General features: G+C 33.4%; 3 protein-coding genes across 3 annotated transcripts; 1 reads left to right on the top strand and 2 right to left on the bottom strand.

Annotated features, from left to right (window-relative positions):
* Nucleotides 1-1,727: 1,727 nt before the first annotated feature.
* Nucleotides 1,728-9,697, bottom strand: LOC110910957 (protein ACTIVITY OF BC1 COMPLEX KINASE 8, chloroplastic). The gene is made up of 21 exons (XM_035983927.1): nt 8,980-9,697; nt 8,112-8,247; nt 7,785-7,951; nt 7,448-7,568; nt 6,379-6,479; nt 6,193-6,291; nt 5,980-6,090; nt 5,774-5,853; nt 5,290-5,359; nt 5,118-5,191; nt 4,978-5,047; nt 4,809-4,897; nt 4,576-4,700; nt 3,978-4,058; nt 3,798-3,858; nt 3,662-3,716; nt 3,488-3,586; nt 3,298-3,387; nt 2,615-2,674; nt 2,386-2,509; nt 1,728-2,135 (listed from the first exon to the last, which is right to left on the bottom strand). The coding sequence occupies exons 1-20, from the start codon at nt 9,478-9,480 to the stop codon at nt 2,393-2,395; spliced, it is 2,307 nt and encodes a 768-aa protein (XP_035839820.1). The 5' UTR covers nt 9,481-9,697; the 3' UTR covers nt 1,728-2,135; nt 2,386-2,392.
* A 2,060-nt stretch (nt 9,698-11,757) lies between these two features.
* LOC110913378 lies at nt 11,758-12,153 on the top strand. Its single transcript, XM_022158215.1, has one exon. It carries the CDS (start codon nt 11,758-11,760, stop codon nt 12,151-12,153), a length of 396 nt encoding a protein of 131 aa, XP_022013907.1.
* Nucleotides 12,154-13,340: 1,187 nt separating this feature from the next.
* Nucleotides 13,341-18,705, bottom strand: LOC110910958 (alanine--glyoxylate aminotransferase 2 homolog 1, mitochondrial). The gene is made up of 9 exons (XM_022155532.2): nt 18,347-18,705; nt 16,943-17,173; nt 16,319-16,489; nt 15,599-15,742; nt 15,334-15,513; nt 14,470-14,695; nt 14,258-14,371; nt 13,819-13,905; nt 13,341-13,667 (listed from the first exon to the last, which is right to left on the bottom strand). Exons 1-9 carry the CDS (start codon nt 18,572-18,574, stop codon nt 13,624-13,626), a joined length of 1,425 nt encoding a protein of 474 aa, XP_022011224.1. The 5' UTR covers nt 18,575-18,705; the 3' UTR covers nt 13,341-13,623.
* Nucleotides 18,706-20,697: the final 1,992 nt, after the last annotated feature.

Here is a 20,697-nt window from a genome sequence, read left to right as displayed (position 1 = left end):
GTATTGTTAGGAGGATTCTAGTTTTCCTTAAGACTTGGGAAAACAACAAAGCATCGGATACTTGGGTTATCACTTGTTGGACTGCGAACACTAGCATGGCTGAAACTATTTTGTTACATTTACATATGGATATGAGACTTTTAATTTATTATGCTATTATTCAAACTCGTATACTCGCCGGTACATTTTTGTACTGACCATATTTTAATACATGTTGCAGGCTGACATGGTGCTAGGATTCTTGGAATCAAGCTAGGATGATGCTTAGAAACTCATCTAGATAAATAGTTATGAACAATATTTGAGACTTGATGTACTATGATACTTGATGATGATTGTTTGGTTTTAGACAATGTTTAAATCAACCTAATTTATATGAAACTATTTAGAGTTATGGAATCTCATGAGAAATCTGAAGGCTTAGTGCTCGCACCCCGATGTTTCCGCCATCGGTTGGGGTGTGACAGTAATTCTTTGTCTCATACTCGGCCCATTACCTATGTCAGGTAATTATCCATCGGGTATACCCGTTAATTTGTTAAAAATACTATTGAGACTCCCATGTGTATTTTTTTACCCTGATCTTTATATAATGTTTATATAATTTAATAACTACAATAAAGAATAGTATAACCAATAACATATCATATTCAAATGCATATTTGAAACATATATCTACATAATAAACCAATTAGGGTACTACTGCTTTGGAACACATAATGTCAGTCAGGGACGTCTATCAGGGGGTGTAGGAGGTGCCTGCGATCAGGGACCAAATCAATATATGGCCCGAAAAATCTTTAAATTATATATAAGAATCCTCGATGTTTGTATAAATAAGGGCTTGCTAAAAGACCCAAAGCTTTTTAATTAAGGGCCTTTTTAAAAGTTTAAAAAAGGCCCAATTAACAAGCCCAAGTGACTAGTTTAAACAAAAATAAGAGTCTGCTAGATCAGGGATAGGAAACAAAACGTCACAATCTGGAAACAAAACGTCGATCATATGTTTTTGTCGTTTTGATTTCATATGTTTTTGATGTCATACGTTTTTGATTTCATAATATATTAATGTGTTATTCTGATTTCATATACTATAAAACTTCATTTGATTGAATGAATGTTTTTTGTTAATATTTAGAAAGTATGCCTCCCGTTCCTAAATACAAACACATATCCGGCCATCAAAAACGTAAGAAGAAGAAGCTAGAGGAAGAGAAAAGAAAGGCGGACAAAGTAAAACAAAACCGAATACACAAGTTTTTTTTTTTCAAAAGAAACTCAAAATTCTAGTTCTAACTTGACTGACGATAATGTGGGTGAAGAAGATGTGAACGTAGATGAACCACATTGTTCGCTTAGTAAGTAGGTTCGATAATTTGATCATTTTTGCTACACTATTTTTGTTAATTTGTTTTATATATTTCATAACAATTATCATAGTATTATAGGTTTTTAGTATTTATATATTTGATTGAATGGTTGATGAGTTTATATTATATGAAGATTTGCGTATAGGGCCCAAATTTTTTATCTCGAACAGGGCCTTTTTTTGTGATTTTCGGAGACGGCCCTGATGCCAGTTTATGTATTTTGCATTTAATCAAACACCAACACCAGACATGAAAAATAGTAGCTGTAATCAAGACCCAAGTAATCCCTCTAACAACTTGAATGTATTTAAAAAATTCCAAAACTAACACACATTTTTAATCCGCACAGAAACAACATAACTAAATATAAAATCTTGTATATGTATGTTAAATACTTTTACACCAACCCGATCATAGAAAATTGACCATGGTCAAACCATGACTTTTCTTACAGAGATACATATCTACACTAAAGTTTGTGACAGTCAAATATGAGAAGCCACATATGGACTCGGCCCAGTTTAATCAGTTGGGCTTAGGGAGCTTCAAGGCCCACAAAAACTAGTCTACAATAATAACAAAAAATTATATATTTTATCTGCAAATATTAACCATCCTACAATCTTTCACCATAAAACTATAAACTGGAGTATGAATGCTTTTCGGAAGGATTGTATGTCTACAAAACTCTGCATGCAGCTTCATTTTGGAGGTTAGGTTGTGATCTTGTATCGTTCAAGAACACGCGCGTATGTACTCTTTAATCTGCACAAGATTTGCGTGTATGGTCACAGATTTACCCAATAATAGAAGGATGTTTGGATGCGTGTTTTGGAACATAAAATGTTGATCATTGCGACTCAAATTGCGATGATCATGTCATGTGCACTGAGTATAACATTTCTTTTACTCTTTATTAGTATTATAGTCATGAGCACTTGGTATTACATTTTATAGTTTATACAATGTTACTGTATACAGATTAATGCTTAAAGTTTAAATGTAAATTACTTACGATTTTTTTATGCTGTTCCAGTAATCAATTTCTCCCGTTGATCGAGTTTTTTAACCTTGAGCAGGCCAAAGAGAACTTGGAAGCCAAAAAATGCACAAAATAAATATGATATCATAGCTGGACCCTGAAAGGAGCAAAAATAAATATGATATCAGCATACTGAAATCTAACACTAAAAGTAGCAATATATTTAATAAAATCTGAAATAAAAAATATAAGTGGTGCTTACTCTGATTGAATTGATATATAATATTGTTGCCAGGTTGACTAGGCTTCCAGCAGCTACAGCCTGTAAATTAGATAACAGATGGAAACAGCAAATAAGTAAGTAAACAATTAGAAGAAGATATACTGGAATTTTAAAATTCCCACCTGATTGATTTATCATACACAGCGTTTCATACGAGGTGGCAAAATTCCAAAATTTTGTATTGTTTAAATAATTATATATACTATAAATATGCTATCTTATCACATCAACCAACTTTGGTCCCTCAACTTTGGCACTAACCAACTTTAGCCCCTCAACTTTAATAATGACATGTTTAGCCCTTCAACTTTGGTAATGACATGTTTAGCTCCTTAACTAACACAACTTTAGCCCCTCAACTAGTCAACTTTAATAGTGACGTGTTTAACCCCTCAACTTTAATAATGACATATTTAGCCCCTCAACTTTAGTAATGACATGCTTAGCCCCTTAACTAAAACAACTCTAATAATGACATGTTTAGCCCCTTAACTAAAATATCAAACAACTTTAACTCTCGCGATTTGCTTATTTTTATCTACGTTTCAAACCCGCTGCGGAGGGTGAGTGGTAACTGGTAACCCACTAGTTAATATATAAAGTATGATTACAAAATCTATAATTACTTAAACAATAAGATAACTTTCTTAAATAAAACTTACACTTCCAATTGTTTTCTGAACAGCAGCAACGCGTTGAAAAGACCTCTCAGACTCCAATGCGCGAACTCGTAACTTCAAATCACCTTGTTCCTGAAGTAAATTAAGAAAAAAAATTGCAAAATAAATCTAAAAAGTTCTCAACCATGGGAACTGGTCTAAACAAACTTATCTACTTTCGAATGATATTTACCAATCGCTCGATAATTCCAACGAGTTTCTCAACCCTGTCAGCTTGTCTAAATAAGTTATAAAATGCTTGTGATTGTCTATCCAGTCTCTTTCTGAAGTCCTGAAATACAAAGAATATTGGAAAATTATATAAGTTCTTGAATACCGAAAATAACAAATGGTTTAAATATCAAACCTTAACGACCACTTCAGCGCCAGCTTCACGAAACCTTAGCAGTTCCAAGGCATAGCTAAAAACATGGAAATTATTATTCAAATGATACAACAAATCATATCAGCATAAAAGTCAACGGGTCAAAATGAATACTCACGGTTTAGCGATTTCAGTAATATCGAAACGGGGATCGAGACCCTTCCCAATGCCATCTAACACTGTAAGTTATAAGAAAACACAGTGGGACACGTCATTAAATTATAATTATCATCAATATTTTGGTTTCTAATTGAAGATTTGATTTCCCTCAACATCAGAAAAATCTAGAACCAAGTACCTGAAAACGCTCTAACAACAAAGGTGAAAGTGGCAGGAAACCGGAACGGTTGATCTGCTGCAATAGCCAATAAGTCCTCCCCTGAAAATTCAAATAAATAAGCTATTCAGATAATTGCCACACAACAACAAATAAATGCAACGAACAATATTACATTATCCGAGTAATAAACTAGTTTTTTTTTTTCTAAACGAATTTTACCTAACAAATTTCACATACTATCCTAATAACTTACAGTTATATGATTAGTATGTTTGCCCAACCAAAATGATTAATATCAAATATACCCATTCAAAATACTTAAAGATTCAAACTTTCCTATTTCGTTACGTACAATTTATAATATGACCATTATACTCTACTCTTTCTAATTTCTATTAAACTAGTTTTCATATCCTAATGCAAATCTTAAGACAAGGGTATAAATGTCATAAATGTGAATAGGTATATTTGATATTATGATTTTTTTTTTTTTTTTTTGTAATGTAAATTTGATGTTATACCATATGTGAAAATATCCCTTATGCAATTACAGCAAGAGCACATAAACTAACATTAAACAGATATTACAGGAAGCAATGATAGAAGAAATCAATACCAATTGCAGCTAAACGCTGCTTTTTCTTCTCTATTTTTTCCTCTTTGGTCAATTGTTTCTTAAATCCAAGTTCTGCAGTTGCCATCTCTCTTTCTTTTCTTTGTGCGACAAGACGTTCTTCAAAGCTATAAAAAGTATAGGTGGAGAATTGCGCATAAAAAAGGAATAACGAAAGAAATATATGTACATTTATTCTTAAAAAAGGGAAACTAAGTACAGGATTTAGAGATAACCTGTTAAGAAAGAATTGTGCCGTTCTTCTGACAGCTGTCATGTCGCCAGTAGGCACAAGAACACCCATTTGAACCATTGCTTGAAGAACCTGCATCATAAGATATTACTATGATTATAAAAAAATAATATTTAATAAACAAAGATAATAAACCGAAGAGAGCCATCTACCTTATTTGGATCTTTCTCATAAACTCCATAGAAAACTTCCAACAAACCTTCTCTGATGTTCGGGCTTATGCTGCAAGAAATCAAGTGTCAATACGTCACCGAAAATTTAGAGACTAAAATGATTAATCAATAATCATTACCTCCCCATCATTCCAAAATCATAAAATATCAGCCGTCCACCGTTCACATCATCAACCGCTATATTACCAGGATGCTGAATCAAAAAAGAAGATGATATTAATTATATTCTGCATGTGAATTGTATATATTCAATCTTTTTAAGCATATAATATAACTTAAAGTTTGACTTACAGGGTCAGCATGGAAGAAACCATGAGACAGTATCTGTTCCAAATACGATTCGACAGCGTACCTGCCAAGCCTGTGGAACATACATACCAAAAAACATGTTTAGACGATTAAATGAGGAAAACAAGTAGATAAAATATTTTTTGAACTTTTTTTTTGCATTTACATTTTTTCTCTTTTAATGTATTTGTTGTTTTCTGTTTAACTGTATGTAAGATATGTTACCATGGGATTTAGTTTTGCTATAACTAAAGTAAACATGCATCGAAAATGTTCTATACGCGTAAAACTTGTATAATTTCCATAAAATATTCACACACCCCTTCCCTTTGTCTCTTTCTATACATACATAGATATATATATAGAGAGAGATAGAGTGAAAAGGGATGTGCAAATACGATTTTGGGGTGTGAGAATAGTGGAAGCCTTATAAAATCACTCTGTCGTAAATTTTGCATTCATCGTTGTAGGAGAATGTTACACTTACCTTTTACGATCAACACCTAATTGATCTAATGCTTGTATCCTATTGATCTTGATTCCCGGGACATACTCCATTGTAAGAACCTACATTTGGATCAACTTAATAAGTTAAATGAAATATTAAATAAAAGGCTAAATGAAATATATTAAAATGCTAAATAAAATCTAATTATATCCATGATCAATTTATATATGTACAGTAATATTAACCTGCGGGGTGGTGTATTTCCAGTATATATTCGGGACTTTTACATAATCAAGATCCTTAAAGTTACTTGCAAACAACTCTGCATTTTCTGCTTCTTTTGTATAATCAATCTCCTGAAAAGAAACAAACCGGCACTCATTAGCTAAAAGCTATAAAACTAAAACGTAACATAACCGTCACACCTTTTATAAATGTGTGGGTTAAAAAAGCGTTACCTGGTACAAGACATTAGCACACTCGTCATAAATAGCAACCCAATCCCGTTTCGCACCGTCAGATTTGGGATCAAGTTTTTGAAGATTTTCCGCTATTACCTGAGAGACGGAAAATGTTGCTACATAATATTAATAACATAAAGTAAACGAGATGTGATACGGGAGAAAAACCAAGAACTGACTAACCCTTAGATTTTTAAGATCGATATCGAAAAGATCTTTAAGACCCGGTCTTTGTACTTTAATAACCAGTTCTTGACCCTTTAATTTTGCTCGATGTACTTGGCCTGCATACGATATTATGTCACTACCCTGAATTAGATTATTAATTGGTTGTCACAAATTACGTAATAAGATTAATACATCGTTGATTAACGTAAATCCTTTCAACGACACTACATAGTTGTCAATAACAAATATCAGAAGACAGCGACAAACTACCTATATGCTACGTAGGGCTGTAAACGAACCAAACGAACACGAACAGGACCTTGTTCGTGTTCGTTTGTTAAGAAATATATGTGTTCGCGAACCGTTCACCAACACTTATCGAACGAGATTTTTTGTTCGTGTTTGTTTGTTAAGGAAATGAACTTGTTCGTGTTTGTTTGTTAATTTTAGGCAACGAACAAAAAACGAATGTTGACGAACACAAATGAGCACAAACTAATGTTCATGAACACAAATGGAAACAAACGAACACAAACAATCGTTCATGAACGAAATATATAATACACTGACACTTACTAGATATTTAGTTTGTCGGAATTTTGAAGTATTTAAATAAATATAAAAACTAAAAACACTAATGAACTATCGAACACGTTCACGAACATAAACGAACGAACACGACCTCTGTTCATGTTTGTTCATTTAGCTAAACGAATGAATTTTCTTGTTCATGTTCGTTTGTTTAATAAACAAACGAACACAAACGAACTTCCCGCCAAACAGTTCACGAATTGTTCGCCGAACGTTTGGTTCGTTTGCAGCCCTAATACTACGTAGCGCAAGCGATGAAATAGCGGGCGCTATTTCATGTTTAGCAATACACTAGAAGAAAAGTTTAGAAATATCTGATATGTATATTTTACCAAAGAAATATATACAAATAAAAAATCTCGCTATTTCCCACTATTTGTTGCTACCAACTATATAGCGACACACACGAGCGCTTCACCACGCTATTCAGCGGGCGCTATGCACGCTATTAACAACTATGTGAAACTAAAAAAATAAATGAACTTTTGATTACCAAGACTGGCTGCAGCTATAGGCTCAAAATCGAAGTAATCAAATATTTCGTTAACAGGCGCTCCAAGCTCTTCTTCGATAATGGAAACAGCAGTCTCCGATGGAAATGGAGGAACTTGATCCTGTATGCAGAGTTAACAGAATTAGTTCTTATGAAGAAAAAACTTGCATTTGTTCGATGCAAAGTGGATAGTGTCGTAGGTGGAAAGTACTGTTTCTGAAATAAAACTAACGCGTATTTTTTCAGTTCCATATTCAAGCGAAAAGGTATATTGGTTACGTCATTTTCGGCCAATTTTTTAACAACGGGGATGTTAACATTTTATGATATGATTAACCTGTAGTTCTGATAATTGATCAACATATTCTTGTGCAAGAATGTCTACTCTAGTTGAGAACTGCTGCCCGATTTTGATGAATGTGGGCCCTAGTCTTAAAATGCTCTCCTTCAACCACTTGGCTAGATTTTTCCGTCTTTGAACCTTCTTCTGCTCTGTCATCCCCCCTGTAGACAACCAAACAATTGATCCGAAAAATAATAATAACAATAACAAACTAAAATCACTTTCAAATTCATAGGCCAAAAGCATGGCTTAAAACACAGAACATCTTATGCCATAAAACATGGACAAATAAACCACAACACAAATGACATGGCAACTAACCGCGATATGCAAATTTCTGATTGTTGAACCAGGCTTTAAAAAGAAATGATAGAACAAAACCCCATATTTCACAAGTCCTTTGAATGGTTGAGTATGTTTTGAACCTATTCCACCGCCCACCAGGAGCAACCGATACCTACAAAAAATGTAATTTTTATCAGGAGCATGAAAAATACACTAAAAGGGGTTAATAAATAGATCTTTACTTGAGTATTTCATTATCACAATACACCCAAATTCAACAGAAACATTGCAGCATGAATGTATCTAGGGACGGCAATTTCCGACACCATACAAAAATAATTAAGTTTCGGGTTGACATATCTAACCTGTATAAAAAACGGGTCGTGTTCAGGTTGACCTTGATTATTACCCGTCAACCCGTAGGACACGTTCAGATAAATGGGTTACATGGATCACGTTACGCAATTTTAAGGGGTTGTTTGGCAACTTCTGAATGGTTAAGTGTTGAATCAATAAGATGTCTGAACAACCAGTAAGAGGTCTAAACCATTAAGAACCAGTATAATGTTTAACTGTTTAGAGGCAAATGTTTGACCAATTCAGATTAGAGGTCTTAACCATTCAGAATGAGTATAATGCTTAACCATTCAGAGGCAAATATCTAAATCATTCAGACATCAGCTCGCGAAACAAACAATCTGAACCATTAAGTGTTGAACCAGTAAGTAAGAGGTCTGAACCATTAAGAGTCTTGTTAAGAGGTAAACAAACAACCCCTAGTGTTAATGTTTTTGACATGAATAAAAATACTAGCCGCATTCAAGCTAAACAATTCAACCGCCAACCCGACACAATTGAGTATGACACTGGATATTGTGATGACAAAAAATGTTCAAACAAGTACCTCGACCTTGCCCTTTCCGCTCCGCTTAAACCACGCCTCTTCTTGACCGATATCCTCAACCGTCTTCTTCTTTGCCGTCGTCTCATCCTTCTTCTCCACATCAACTTCCCCAATCTCCCTCCCAATCCTCCCATTCCCATTCCCATTCCCATTAACATACTTGGCCAAACTCTCATCCTCACCAACAACAACACTCCCATTCCCATTCCCATTCTCCACACCATTAACATAAGTAGTATAACTCCCATTACCCCCCAAATCAACCTCCCCATCCTCCTTCTCAACCAGAATCACTTCCTCACTCCTTCCCGCCATAATCCTACCCCTACCACCAACTGTCCCCACATTCAAGCGACTCAACCGACTTAACCGAATTAACCGATTCGGTTTACGGACAGAACTAAGTCTAGAAACTGGGAAACGGAGCTTGTTTGATGCAGTATCTGGACGAAACAAGGTGAGATCAAGTGCAGCTGATGCAGAACAACAACATGCTGCCATGTTTAATTGTTTATGGTGGATTATGTTTTGGGGTTTGGGGTTTGTTGGGTTCAAGGAATGAAGGGTAAGTGTGCAGAGTTGAGATCATTAGATCAGAGTGAAGGTGTGGAAGACATTAATGGAGGGAGTGGTGAAGCAGGTGACACGTAAGCAAGGGGAAGATGAGTGCAGTGGAGGTTGTGATTGGTTGAGGGGATTTGAGGATTTTGTAGTTGTGTTGGTGTTGAAAAGTCAAAGGAATGTTGGCCTCAAGAAACGTTGTTCGTTTTGGTCTATTCTACTCCATGAGATTACTTTTTCTTTAGAGTAAATTACGTTTTTGCCTATGTGGTTATATCAGTTTTACTATATTAGTCCAAAATAAGAATTTTTAACATATCTGCCTCCATGGTCTCTATAACTAACCATTTTAGCCTCTAAGTATAATCATTTTGGCTCACATGGTCTCTATAACTAACCATTTTGCCCCCAATGATCTCTAAACTTAGGGGCTAAAATGGTTAGTTATAAAGACCATAGGGGCAGATATGAAAAAAGTTCTTATTTTGGACTAATATAGTAAAAGTAATATAACCACAGGGGCCAAAAATGTAATTTACTCTTTTCTTTATTTTTATTGAGTTAAATTTCATTTTAGTTCTTGGTTTGGACCACTTTAGCAGTTTTGTCCAAATTTTTCATTTTTTGTATGTGAGTCCAAAAAGGTTTTACTGTTGTCAAATTCATCGGATTAACTTCATCAATTATTTATGTTAACGAGAAGGACAATTCGGTCATTTTATATGGTCGAATTACCCTTGTAGTTAACATAATTACATATAAAATGACTGAATTGTTCTTCTCGTTAACAGAAAAAAATTGATGAAATTAACCCAATGGACTAAAATGGCAACGGTGAAAATTTTTTGGATCCGCATGCAAAAAATGAAACTTTTGAAATAAACCGAGAAATAACCCAAATCACAGGGACTAAAATGGCATTTAACTCTATTTTTATTATTTGAATGATAAATAGTATGCTGTTGGAATGTTTGGTCTATGGCTATATCAATATTATTTTTATTTAAAAAATTCATCATATGGTAGATATTCTTAAAATATGTCTAAGCTCACGATGCCATTGGCATGTCATGTTATTAGGTTTCTTGATCTCGACCTAAAATTGTTACCACATGTGTTTGGTCTTCTAAATTGCTTCAATATAAGCATGATCTTTCACTTGATCAAATATTCCTTGTACCTTATATAACAAGGATTTTTTTTCTAACATCTTAGTCGACGATGTGCTCTCATGGGTCCTCATTGTCTTGATAACATGATTTTACAGCGGTAGTTTAATTTGGTAAGATACATTTCTAGTGATCGAATCACCTGGACAATACTTCATATCTCTAGGGCTTGATCTAAATGCACCCCCCCTCCTTCTTGTGAGATAAAAAGTTACAGGCCCCGCACGTAAGTATGTGAGAGGAGACGGGTGTAACTAGTAAAACAGGAGGTGGGGTGCATTTAGTAGCTCCCATCTCTAAATCAATCTTTTTTTGTATCTTTTTCTCGGTTATCTATGTTATAAATGTAGAAGTTTCACCGTCATTTTATACTGGCGAGAAACTCATTGTACATCCTCCTTTCGCCAATCCGTTCTTTTATATTTTTTTGCCACTTTGTCTAATGGAGCTCAAGCTAATTCAATTAACACATCCTACTACTACTACTTTTTTGTGGTCTTGTAAGCAAGCTGCCTATTTTCATCATATGTTTTGACAAAGGTATTAGTGAAATAATCCAAAAACACATATACCAAAAATAAATAAGATAATAATATAAGTTGTTTTTCTAAAAATCTGATGCGTTTACACGAGTAAATAATTCACATGTAGGTAATGGAAGAAGAATTAGATTTTGGCTTGATTATTGGAGTGGGAATGTTTTGTTGAAAGATAAATGGCTGATACTATACGCCATAGCTGCGTGAAAAAAGATCAGCGTGCAGGAGATGTTAGATGGTTTTTGGAATAACCAACTAACATGAAACCGGTCACCTCAAGATGATGCGGCGATGCAGCAGCTTCTGGATATGTTTGATTTGCTAAATACAGTTTATTTAACTAACACTGTGATGATAAATGGAGACGGGAAGGAAATTCAAATGGCGAATTCTCGGTAGCCGATTGTAAGAAACATATAATCAAAGAAAGAGGTAATCAAAGGCAGTTTGTTATGAAGTGGATTTCATGGCTTCCTCTGAAAGTTAAGATTTTTATATAGAGAGTCGAGATGGAGCGGATCCCGACTAGATTGGCGCTAAGTAGAAGAAACATTTACGTTCCGGATTTGAGGTGTGTGTTATGCAATGCGGAGTCTGCTGAACATTTGTTCACGGGCTGCGGGTTCTCTTTTGGAGTTTGGTCATACATAGGTCAGTGGTGCAAGATTGATCCGGTCTTCGCTTTTCATGTCACCGATTTGCTGCAGATAAGGAGTAATTTGTTTTGCGGGACCGCGGGCAAGAAGATTATATCCGGAATTGTGATGGTTACAATGTGGATGATTTGGAAGATGCGAAATGAGAAATTGTTCGGAGGTAAAGAGCCGAAGGTCTTGGACGTGGCGGCTAATATTAAATCTATTTCTTTTTTGTGGCTTAAAGTAGATCTCGGTTTAAAGATATAGTTTGGAAAGATTGGGTCGTTTTTCCTTTGTATATGATGTAATGGTCTTCTTGGGCCGGTCCTTGCTTTGAGGGCGCGCCCCGTTTCTAATAAAGTTCTCCTTTCAAAAAAAATAATAATAATAATAATAATTCACATGTAGGTTTACATATATGTATTATCCGGACAAATCAGCAACTTATAAGAAAAGGATTGGGTTTACATATATGTATTATTCGGACAAATCACCAACTTATAAGAAAATGATAATTGCATGTGGGATATTGAGTGACTGAGAACCAATTATATGGAAGCATGTATTCATATATTTATAAAGATAATAAGACTTTGATAGGAAGATATTAAACACTTTCTGAAAATGCATCTGCACATTCCATACCCATTTGCCAATTTGCACTAACTAGAACCTTCACTCTTTCACTATATATAAAACTCCGAACAACCGTCTTCATCATCCCATCTTCTACACACATCCCTCATATATCACCTTATAATCCTCATCTCTAATTCTGGCAAGAAAACCTGGTTACGGTAATCGTAATCTAAACTGAACACCATACCGACCACCACCATAAGGACATAAACCAACCTCAGTGTACAGTGACCACCCGAACCAGCCCCTCTAACCTTTTGATACATAACATGCTATATGTCCGTATACGAGATCTATACGCTTGTATATCAAAGGGAGAATGACTTATGTCTTTAGACTAAAAAAATCAAAATTAATTATAAAACAATAATCGGTAATTATTTGTGTGTTTATGATTAAATTATGATTTCATGTTTAGATTTTTTGAGTACTTTTTTATTTTTTTTTATTTTTACCGACCACTCAAGTTTATAGCTTTCTAATAAACGTGGTTGTCACACTCTGTTTGACTGTATCCAATGATTTTACTGCTAGAAAATCAGTGGTTTTCTCTAAATCTCTTAAAAATAATAAAAATTATCTTTATTAATTATTATTAAACTAGTCACTCTTCTAAATAGACTAATTCTGAACATGTATAAATTTATTGATTTAATCAATTTGACTCGTTAAAAGCTAAATCATAACTCGTTTGATTGTCGATAACTAAATAAACGGGTCAAAATTACCAAATTTAACATTACATATAACATCCTAAAGGGTCGGGACTAACCTCTAAACAGGTGCGGACCTAGGTTATGTGGTACCGGGTCAACTGGCCTGAATTTTTTTACGTGTTACATATGACATTAAAAGTCAACTGACCATAAATTTCTCGGATAATACCCAAAGGTTTATTGTACCCAAAGTTTATTTCTGGTTTCAAGTGAAAAAAACACAAATATGACATGCAACACAACCCTAAAAGCGGGATATTAACTAGCTATGTCGGACACACCAACCGAAAAGAACCCCAAAGGTTTCAAAACCTAGCACTTGGCATGACGATCACATGACCCGGGCTTCTTACCAAGGGACCAGATAACCTATAACACAATCTTACAATTTTGACATTGAATAGTCCAACGCGTCAACAAGAAAATCTGCATATACAAGAATACAAATTATAAGTACGTGTATGTGTGTTCACGACCTGTACATTGTTGTTTTTTTGTGTTGTAGATATATGTGACCTATGATGATATATGTTTAGATGATGACACATAAGATGGAAGGGGGGGGGGGGGGGGGTACCTGCATCATCTTTGTTGAAGCACATAGGAGGTTTTATTCTGAAAACATTTCCATGTAAACCGCCTTTGCCAACCAAAACGCCTAGCACTACGATTATGACAATGCCACAATTAGAGGGAGAAATTTACACCCGCACACGTAATAAAAATGAGTACATAAAAATTATTTTATTTGTAACGGGTCCAAAAGGTATAAAAAATAGCTTTAAGGGAAATGGGCCAAACATGTGTAAAATCACCAAGTGATTAAAACCACCTAAATCATTTTATTAAAAAAATTGGATTATAACTTAAAAAATAACATTTGCGATGGTACTTGACACACAATTTGTTTACAAAAAGTTTAAAACTTCAACAAAAAGTGTTTTTCGTCAACCCAACCCGTTTTGACCCGTTACTCCACCCATCCATTTTGAAGATGAATAAACGTCTCTGTATACCTCGTAGGTTTTCAAACAAAACTGCAGTTTCGGCTTTAGCAGGTGTCTTCTCTTTCCGATCAGTCACAAGCTCAATACCAACCATCAACCCCCTCCCCCTCACATCTCCGATAACTAAAAAACAATATGAACATCCATAAGAAACAATAATAATGTTGAAGATTTTTCAAGACAAAATTTCAAAATGTTCAGTTCAAGAAAAAATTAATTACTGTCAAATTTTTGTTGAAGGTTTCTCAGTCGCCCGATTAAATGGGAACCGACATCAGCACAATGTTGTTGACGGTTTTCTTTATCGAGAACTTTGAGAACCGCAAGTCCACCTGCCGAGCACACAGGGTTGCCTCCGAAAGTGTTGAACTGTATCTTTTGAGCCATTACTTGTGCTATTTCGGGTGTTGTAACCACAGCTCCTAAGGGTAAACCATTTCCGATTCCCTGTGTATAATTAATAATTATCAGAAAATGTAACCCAATAAACGCGCGTATCATAAAATTTAGAAAATAACCAAATAACATGTTAACTATTTATTAAAAACTAGTTTTTTACCATGCGTGCTATGGCGTGAGTCGGTATGGTTCGTCACATTAGCAAGGAAAAAATACTAAAAGGTGAAATATCAAAATGAATAATAGTAGAGGGACTAAACATGTATATTACAAAAGCGAAAGTAGAGGGACCAAACATGTATATAAGAAAAGTTAACTAATAAGTATAAAACTTTATTAAAGTAGAGGGACTAAACATGTATATTTGAAAACTTAAAGTAGAGGGACTAAACATGCAAAATAGAAAAGTTAAGAGTGTAAAAGTAAAAGACAAAGAAACTTTAAAAGAAAAAAAAAAGAAAAGAGCTTGACATGTATCAGCTTATGATTGTATAATTTGAAAGAGAGCAAAAAGTATTTGTGCTAACCCGGCCCGACCCGTTTTGATATAAACACGATTTGACCCGTTAACCAACTTGTCCCAGGACCTTTTTCAATGCCAAAAAAATGGTTAAGAAGGAAATCAGACACATGCGCACACACATGGCGAGAATGATAAATGAAGTGAAGGAATGATGAGATGTTACCTTAGCCATAGTGACGATATCAGGAATCACATCTTGGGTTTGAAACCCCCAGTAATGGCTTCCTGTGCGACCAAATCCGGTTTGAACTTCATCAGCAATGCAAACACCGCCCGCTTTACGTATCATTTCATATACCAGTTTCAAGTATCCAGGTGCCAGTTCAACCGCTCCGCCAACTCCCTAAAGTTGAATCAAGATTCTAACTTGACAAATAATCTTAAAAATTCGACATAAATATAAAACACGATTTTAATTTAAAAGTAACCTGAATGGTTTCAGAGATAAATCCAGCAACTTGTCCTGACGTGCCATGATCGATGTGATCTTGTACATCTTGAGCATATAGACTAGCATCAGAGCCGAACACTCCACGGTAGGGGTTTGGGTTTACAACATGATGAATTTCACCCTTCAAAATTCCACATAATATGCATGCTTAATTTAAATAAAAAATAAACGGAGTTTGTGCAATATTTAAATATTTTGGAGTCGAAACAAGCAATAATTAAGTCCATAAGTAGAGTAATAATAAGCAAACAAAATCGCTAAAAGTGTATAATTGCAAGGCTTTCTACTGTGCTAAAATAAGCCAATAACTGGACACCTGAATTTTGACCCATTTGCTAAAAATGCCTGATTTGGGTAAAAATTGGGTTTAACTTTTCTTTAATGGGTCAAATGGGTAAAGCTAAAAATTGTTTGTTGAAATGCAAACAGGTTGAACGAGTCAAAATTACGGTATCTAGTATCATAAAACATTCACCAAAGAATAGTTTATTATTGGGACAAAAGACAGTATTGTTTTCATAATCATATATGGCCCATCAGAAGTTAATAAAATTCACAAAATGTTTTAAGATCAAAATGCATACTTGTTTGGCCCGAACCAGTTTGACACGTTACCCGACCCATCCATATTTGTCATTTATACCCATGGCATTTAGTTAAATACCTAGGCTTTTGAAGATATAGTGAGTAGAAACACCTGTGGTATCGGGTACTTCCACGTGTTCAAAGCTGTGAGTCCAATAGTAGCAGCACTTCCACCATGATAAGCGTTTCTCAAAGCAACCATCCCAAGATTACCACTGTACAGTCGTGCCATCAGCATAGCCAGCTCATTTGCTTCAGTTCCAGAATTCACAAAATACACCACCTGCTACATACATCTTACATTATTATAAATATAAAATTTTTAAAAAATATTAAGCAGCAGGTTCTTGTAACCATAGTTGTCAACAGCGGCTATAGCGACCGCTACAGCGCGCTATTTGGGTCATAGCGACCCAATAGCGTGAATAGCAACAGTTAGGGTTTTTTATTTATGTAAATAGCAATTAGATATAGCTATAAAATAGCTGGATTTATAGGTTTTTGTTAAATATACATGTAAAATAGCATATGTACCAAAGTATTTTGATATAACATACATATAAAAATTTTCAAAATTCTTTTTCTAGTGTATCGCTATATATAAAATAGCGGTCGCTATTCGCTATGTAGCATATAGGTCCCTTGTCGCTATTTGTCGCTATTTGCTATTAACAACTATGCTTGTAACATAGAACCTAATGACATAAAAAAGTGTATTTATAAACATAGAAACGACCTTTAGATTTCCGGGCATTTTTGCAGCTAACCCCTCTGCAAAATCAGCAATCGCATGGTGTAAATATATAGTTGTAGCATGCTGAAGAAGCTTGTTTTGTGCTTCAATAGCACTCAAAATTTCAGGATGACAGTGACCGCAAGAAACTGTAACTATCCCGGCAAATGCATCAAGATAACGCTTCCCGTTTTCATCAAACAAATACTGCATCTTCCCTTCAACTATATTGAGCTGCAATGATAGTGAAACAATACCATCAGTTGACCAATAATAAAGTCAACAAAAATCTTTGCAACTGAATCAAATGCAAGAACACATATGGAGTTTCAAACATCAAATTTAACCTCTCAAATACACATAATACAGTTTCCTAGGTAAATTCATTCAACTAATTTAAACATAAACATTTAGGCAAAAAAAAAGTCAGCATTTTTAAGGATCTTCTAAAATACCGGGATTGACGGTACAAAAATAAGCTGAAGCTTGGGACCATAATTTAAAGCCCTATTTTTTTTTACGGTTTGACTACCTTTGATTAATATTCAATTCTTCTACTTCAGTCACAACTCCCTCTGCTCCTAGATCCTAATCTCTTGAATTTTCTACTAAAATTATGTTTAAGCTTTGGGCCCATATTTCATCATCATCATACTTCAATAAATCCCACCAATTGCAAAGCTAAGGTAGGGTCTGGGAGGGTAAGATGTAGACAACCTTACCTCTACCCCTGTAGGAATAGAGAGACTGCTTCCAGTGAGACCCCGACTCGATAGTAGTTTTGCATCAAGCCTTGGACATGAGGTACATAACACTCAGCAATTGAGACAAGCCGATTAGTGCATGTATCCCCTTGTCTTTCGGCCATCAATGCCACCACATGATGCATGATTAATTAACCGTCCCTCGCTTTTTAACGTTATTTTCGCGAAATTAGTAAAATAACATTAAAATTAATTAGCGCACTTTCACTCCCCCCCCCCCTCCTCCCGCGAGGGCCCACACATATATACATTATATGCGCATACCGCAAGCGGCGCGTTCTTTGGGCCCATATTTAAAGCCCCTAATTCTTTTATGGTTTGACTATGTTTGATTGATATTTCTTCCTAAACAATCATAACTCCTTGAGCTCTCAATCTCTCGAATTTCCTATTGAAATTGTGTTATCTTGTGCTTTTTAGAACCCATATACAAAAATTGCTTGTTATCATATTCCCATGTGTTAATTGCTAAATCCTAAGCAAAACAAGTTTTCATTTATGAAAAACACCCGATTTTAAAATCCACTTTTAACCCCCAAAAAGAAAAAGATTAAGCCGGCCCTACACATATACACACATGACATATGAACGTACATGCATGTAATCACATAATAATTATTAACAACAAAAGAAAGAATATTACTGGCTTCTGATAATAATGAAACAGAGATGGGCCAAGATACTTCTTTCTCTTCTCAAACACTTCATCGGCTGAGGGCCCATTGTACGCCACCGGCTGGTAGTCAAACGGCGGAAGCTCCGGCGGTTGCACCGTCGTAAACCGTCGGAGAGAAGAAAGATTGAAAGCCCACTTAGAATTTGCAAAATAATCAAGGGTTTTTCTGTTCTTGATGGTTTTCTGAACCCACATTGTCTGATTTCTGCTAATTTGGGGGTTTTGAAGAAGATGATGAATGGGGTGGAATATGATTTATTTCAGGTATCCAAATGGCAAGATGTGTGAGGGTGACAAGGAGTGAGGTGGAATCAAGATTCTTGTTTCATTGATATTATTATGATATTAGAAAGAAGCTAATTTTGTGTAATATTATATTATTTTATAAAGTTTTGTGCATGATTGTAAAGTTTTTAAGTGGGTGGAGTCAAAAACTCAAAAAGGGTATGATATGAAATTTTGTATATTAACACAACAATTATATTATATTATATATATATATATATATATATACTATATAATAAAAGAAACCAATTAATGGACATTTGTCATTATTCTAGACCATTCTTAATTGTAGATAATTATTATTAAATTAAAATCATAAAAATCTTATCAACTCTAAATTATTGGCATAAATTTGATTTTAATTCCTTTAAGTGAAAAGAGTTGTAAAATTATATATTTATTTATTTAGAATTCGTTAATGAATAAAAAAAATCAGTTATCACATGATGAATGTTTATTATTATCATCATCATTTATCATTCAGATGATAATCAAAACTTTAATTGAGAAATTACGGTTTGTGAAAAAGAAATAATGATTTTCAAAGGATATATTACACTTGGATAAATGATTTTGAACATAAAAATTTGGATTTTTTTTAAAATATAACTTTTATATGATCAAACCAAAAATTTAAAATAGTATTAACCTAATTTAAAAAATAAAAAAAATCCATTTTGATTTAGAAATATTTTTTTAACAATAGATAAATCCGTGTAATACAAATGGTTTTTAAAGATATAATTTTTTTTATTATTTGCTATATAATATTAGATTTATTTAACCCGTAAAATACACGGAGTTTTTTTAAAATGTAACTTTGATATTATCAAACCAAAAATTTAAAATAGTATTAATGTAATTTAGAAAATAATAAAAAAATCCATTTTGATTTAGAACGTTTTTTTTAACAATAGATAAACCCGTTTAATACACAAGTTTTATTAACTTTTTTATTATTTTTTGCTATATAAAATTAGATTTATTCAACCTGTACAATACAAAAGTTTTATTAAAATATAACTTTTATATTATTTAGTATATAAAGTTATATTTCTTCCACCCATGAATACACAAGGTTTTTTTTTTTAAATATATAACTTTTTATTGCTTGGTATATAAAATTACATTTAATTAACCCGCATAATACACGAAGTTTTTAAAGATATAATTTTTTTATTATTTAATATATAAAATCATATTTATTCAACACATATAATAAATGAGGTTTTAAAAAATATATTATTTTTTATTTAATATATAAATTGCATTTATTCTACCCGTGTAATATACACGGGGTTCTGACCTAGTATATATATATATATATTGTTTTCGAGGGACGATGAATAGTAAATTTATTTTTATTATAATACATAGTTTTTTATTATTTTATTATTTAATATATTATAATAAAATCGTTTATTATTATATTTACTTTTAATAACATATTTTTCTTTTTTTAACATATATTTTCTTTATTTTTTTAATAATTGTTTTTTTAACATATATTAATTTATCGATTAATTTGATACTGCTTTAATAAGTTAGGTTTATAACTTTTTTTCTCGAAATTTAATTACGTAGTTGTGCTTGATTTGTTTCCCTGACATTCTATTATAAGTTTTATTAAAAACGGGGTTATACTCAAAATAAAGTATTTATTTGGTATTATAAAAGAGTACGATGATAAACTAAATCGTTCTAATGGTTTGACTTTTTAAACAACATGCTTTATTTTCAAATTACATTTGTTTTACATTATCACTAGGTTAGAACCCCGTGTATTACACAGGTTTAATAAATGTAACTTTATATACTAAATAAAAAATCAATATATTTTTAAAAACCTCATTTAGTACACGTGTTGAGTAAACATAATTTTATATATTAAATAATAAAAAATTATATCTATAAGAACCTTAAATAATTCATTTATGATTTTATTATTATTACCTTCGTGGTAAATGTATTATTAGTAATATGTAGTTTTAATATCTGGATGTTACATAAATGAAACTACATAAAAGATAATC

Source organism: Helianthus annuus, chromosome 15 (assembly GCF_002127325.2).
Source record: "Helianthus annuus cultivar XRQ/B chromosome 15, HanXRQr2.0-SUNRISE, whole genome shotgun sequence".
Taxonomy (NCBI): Eukaryota; Viridiplantae; Streptophyta; class Magnoliopsida; order Asterales; family Asteraceae; genus Helianthus; species Helianthus annuus.
Note: the sequence above shows the minus strand (reverse complement) of the source record. Positions and strands in the feature narration are given on the sequence as shown.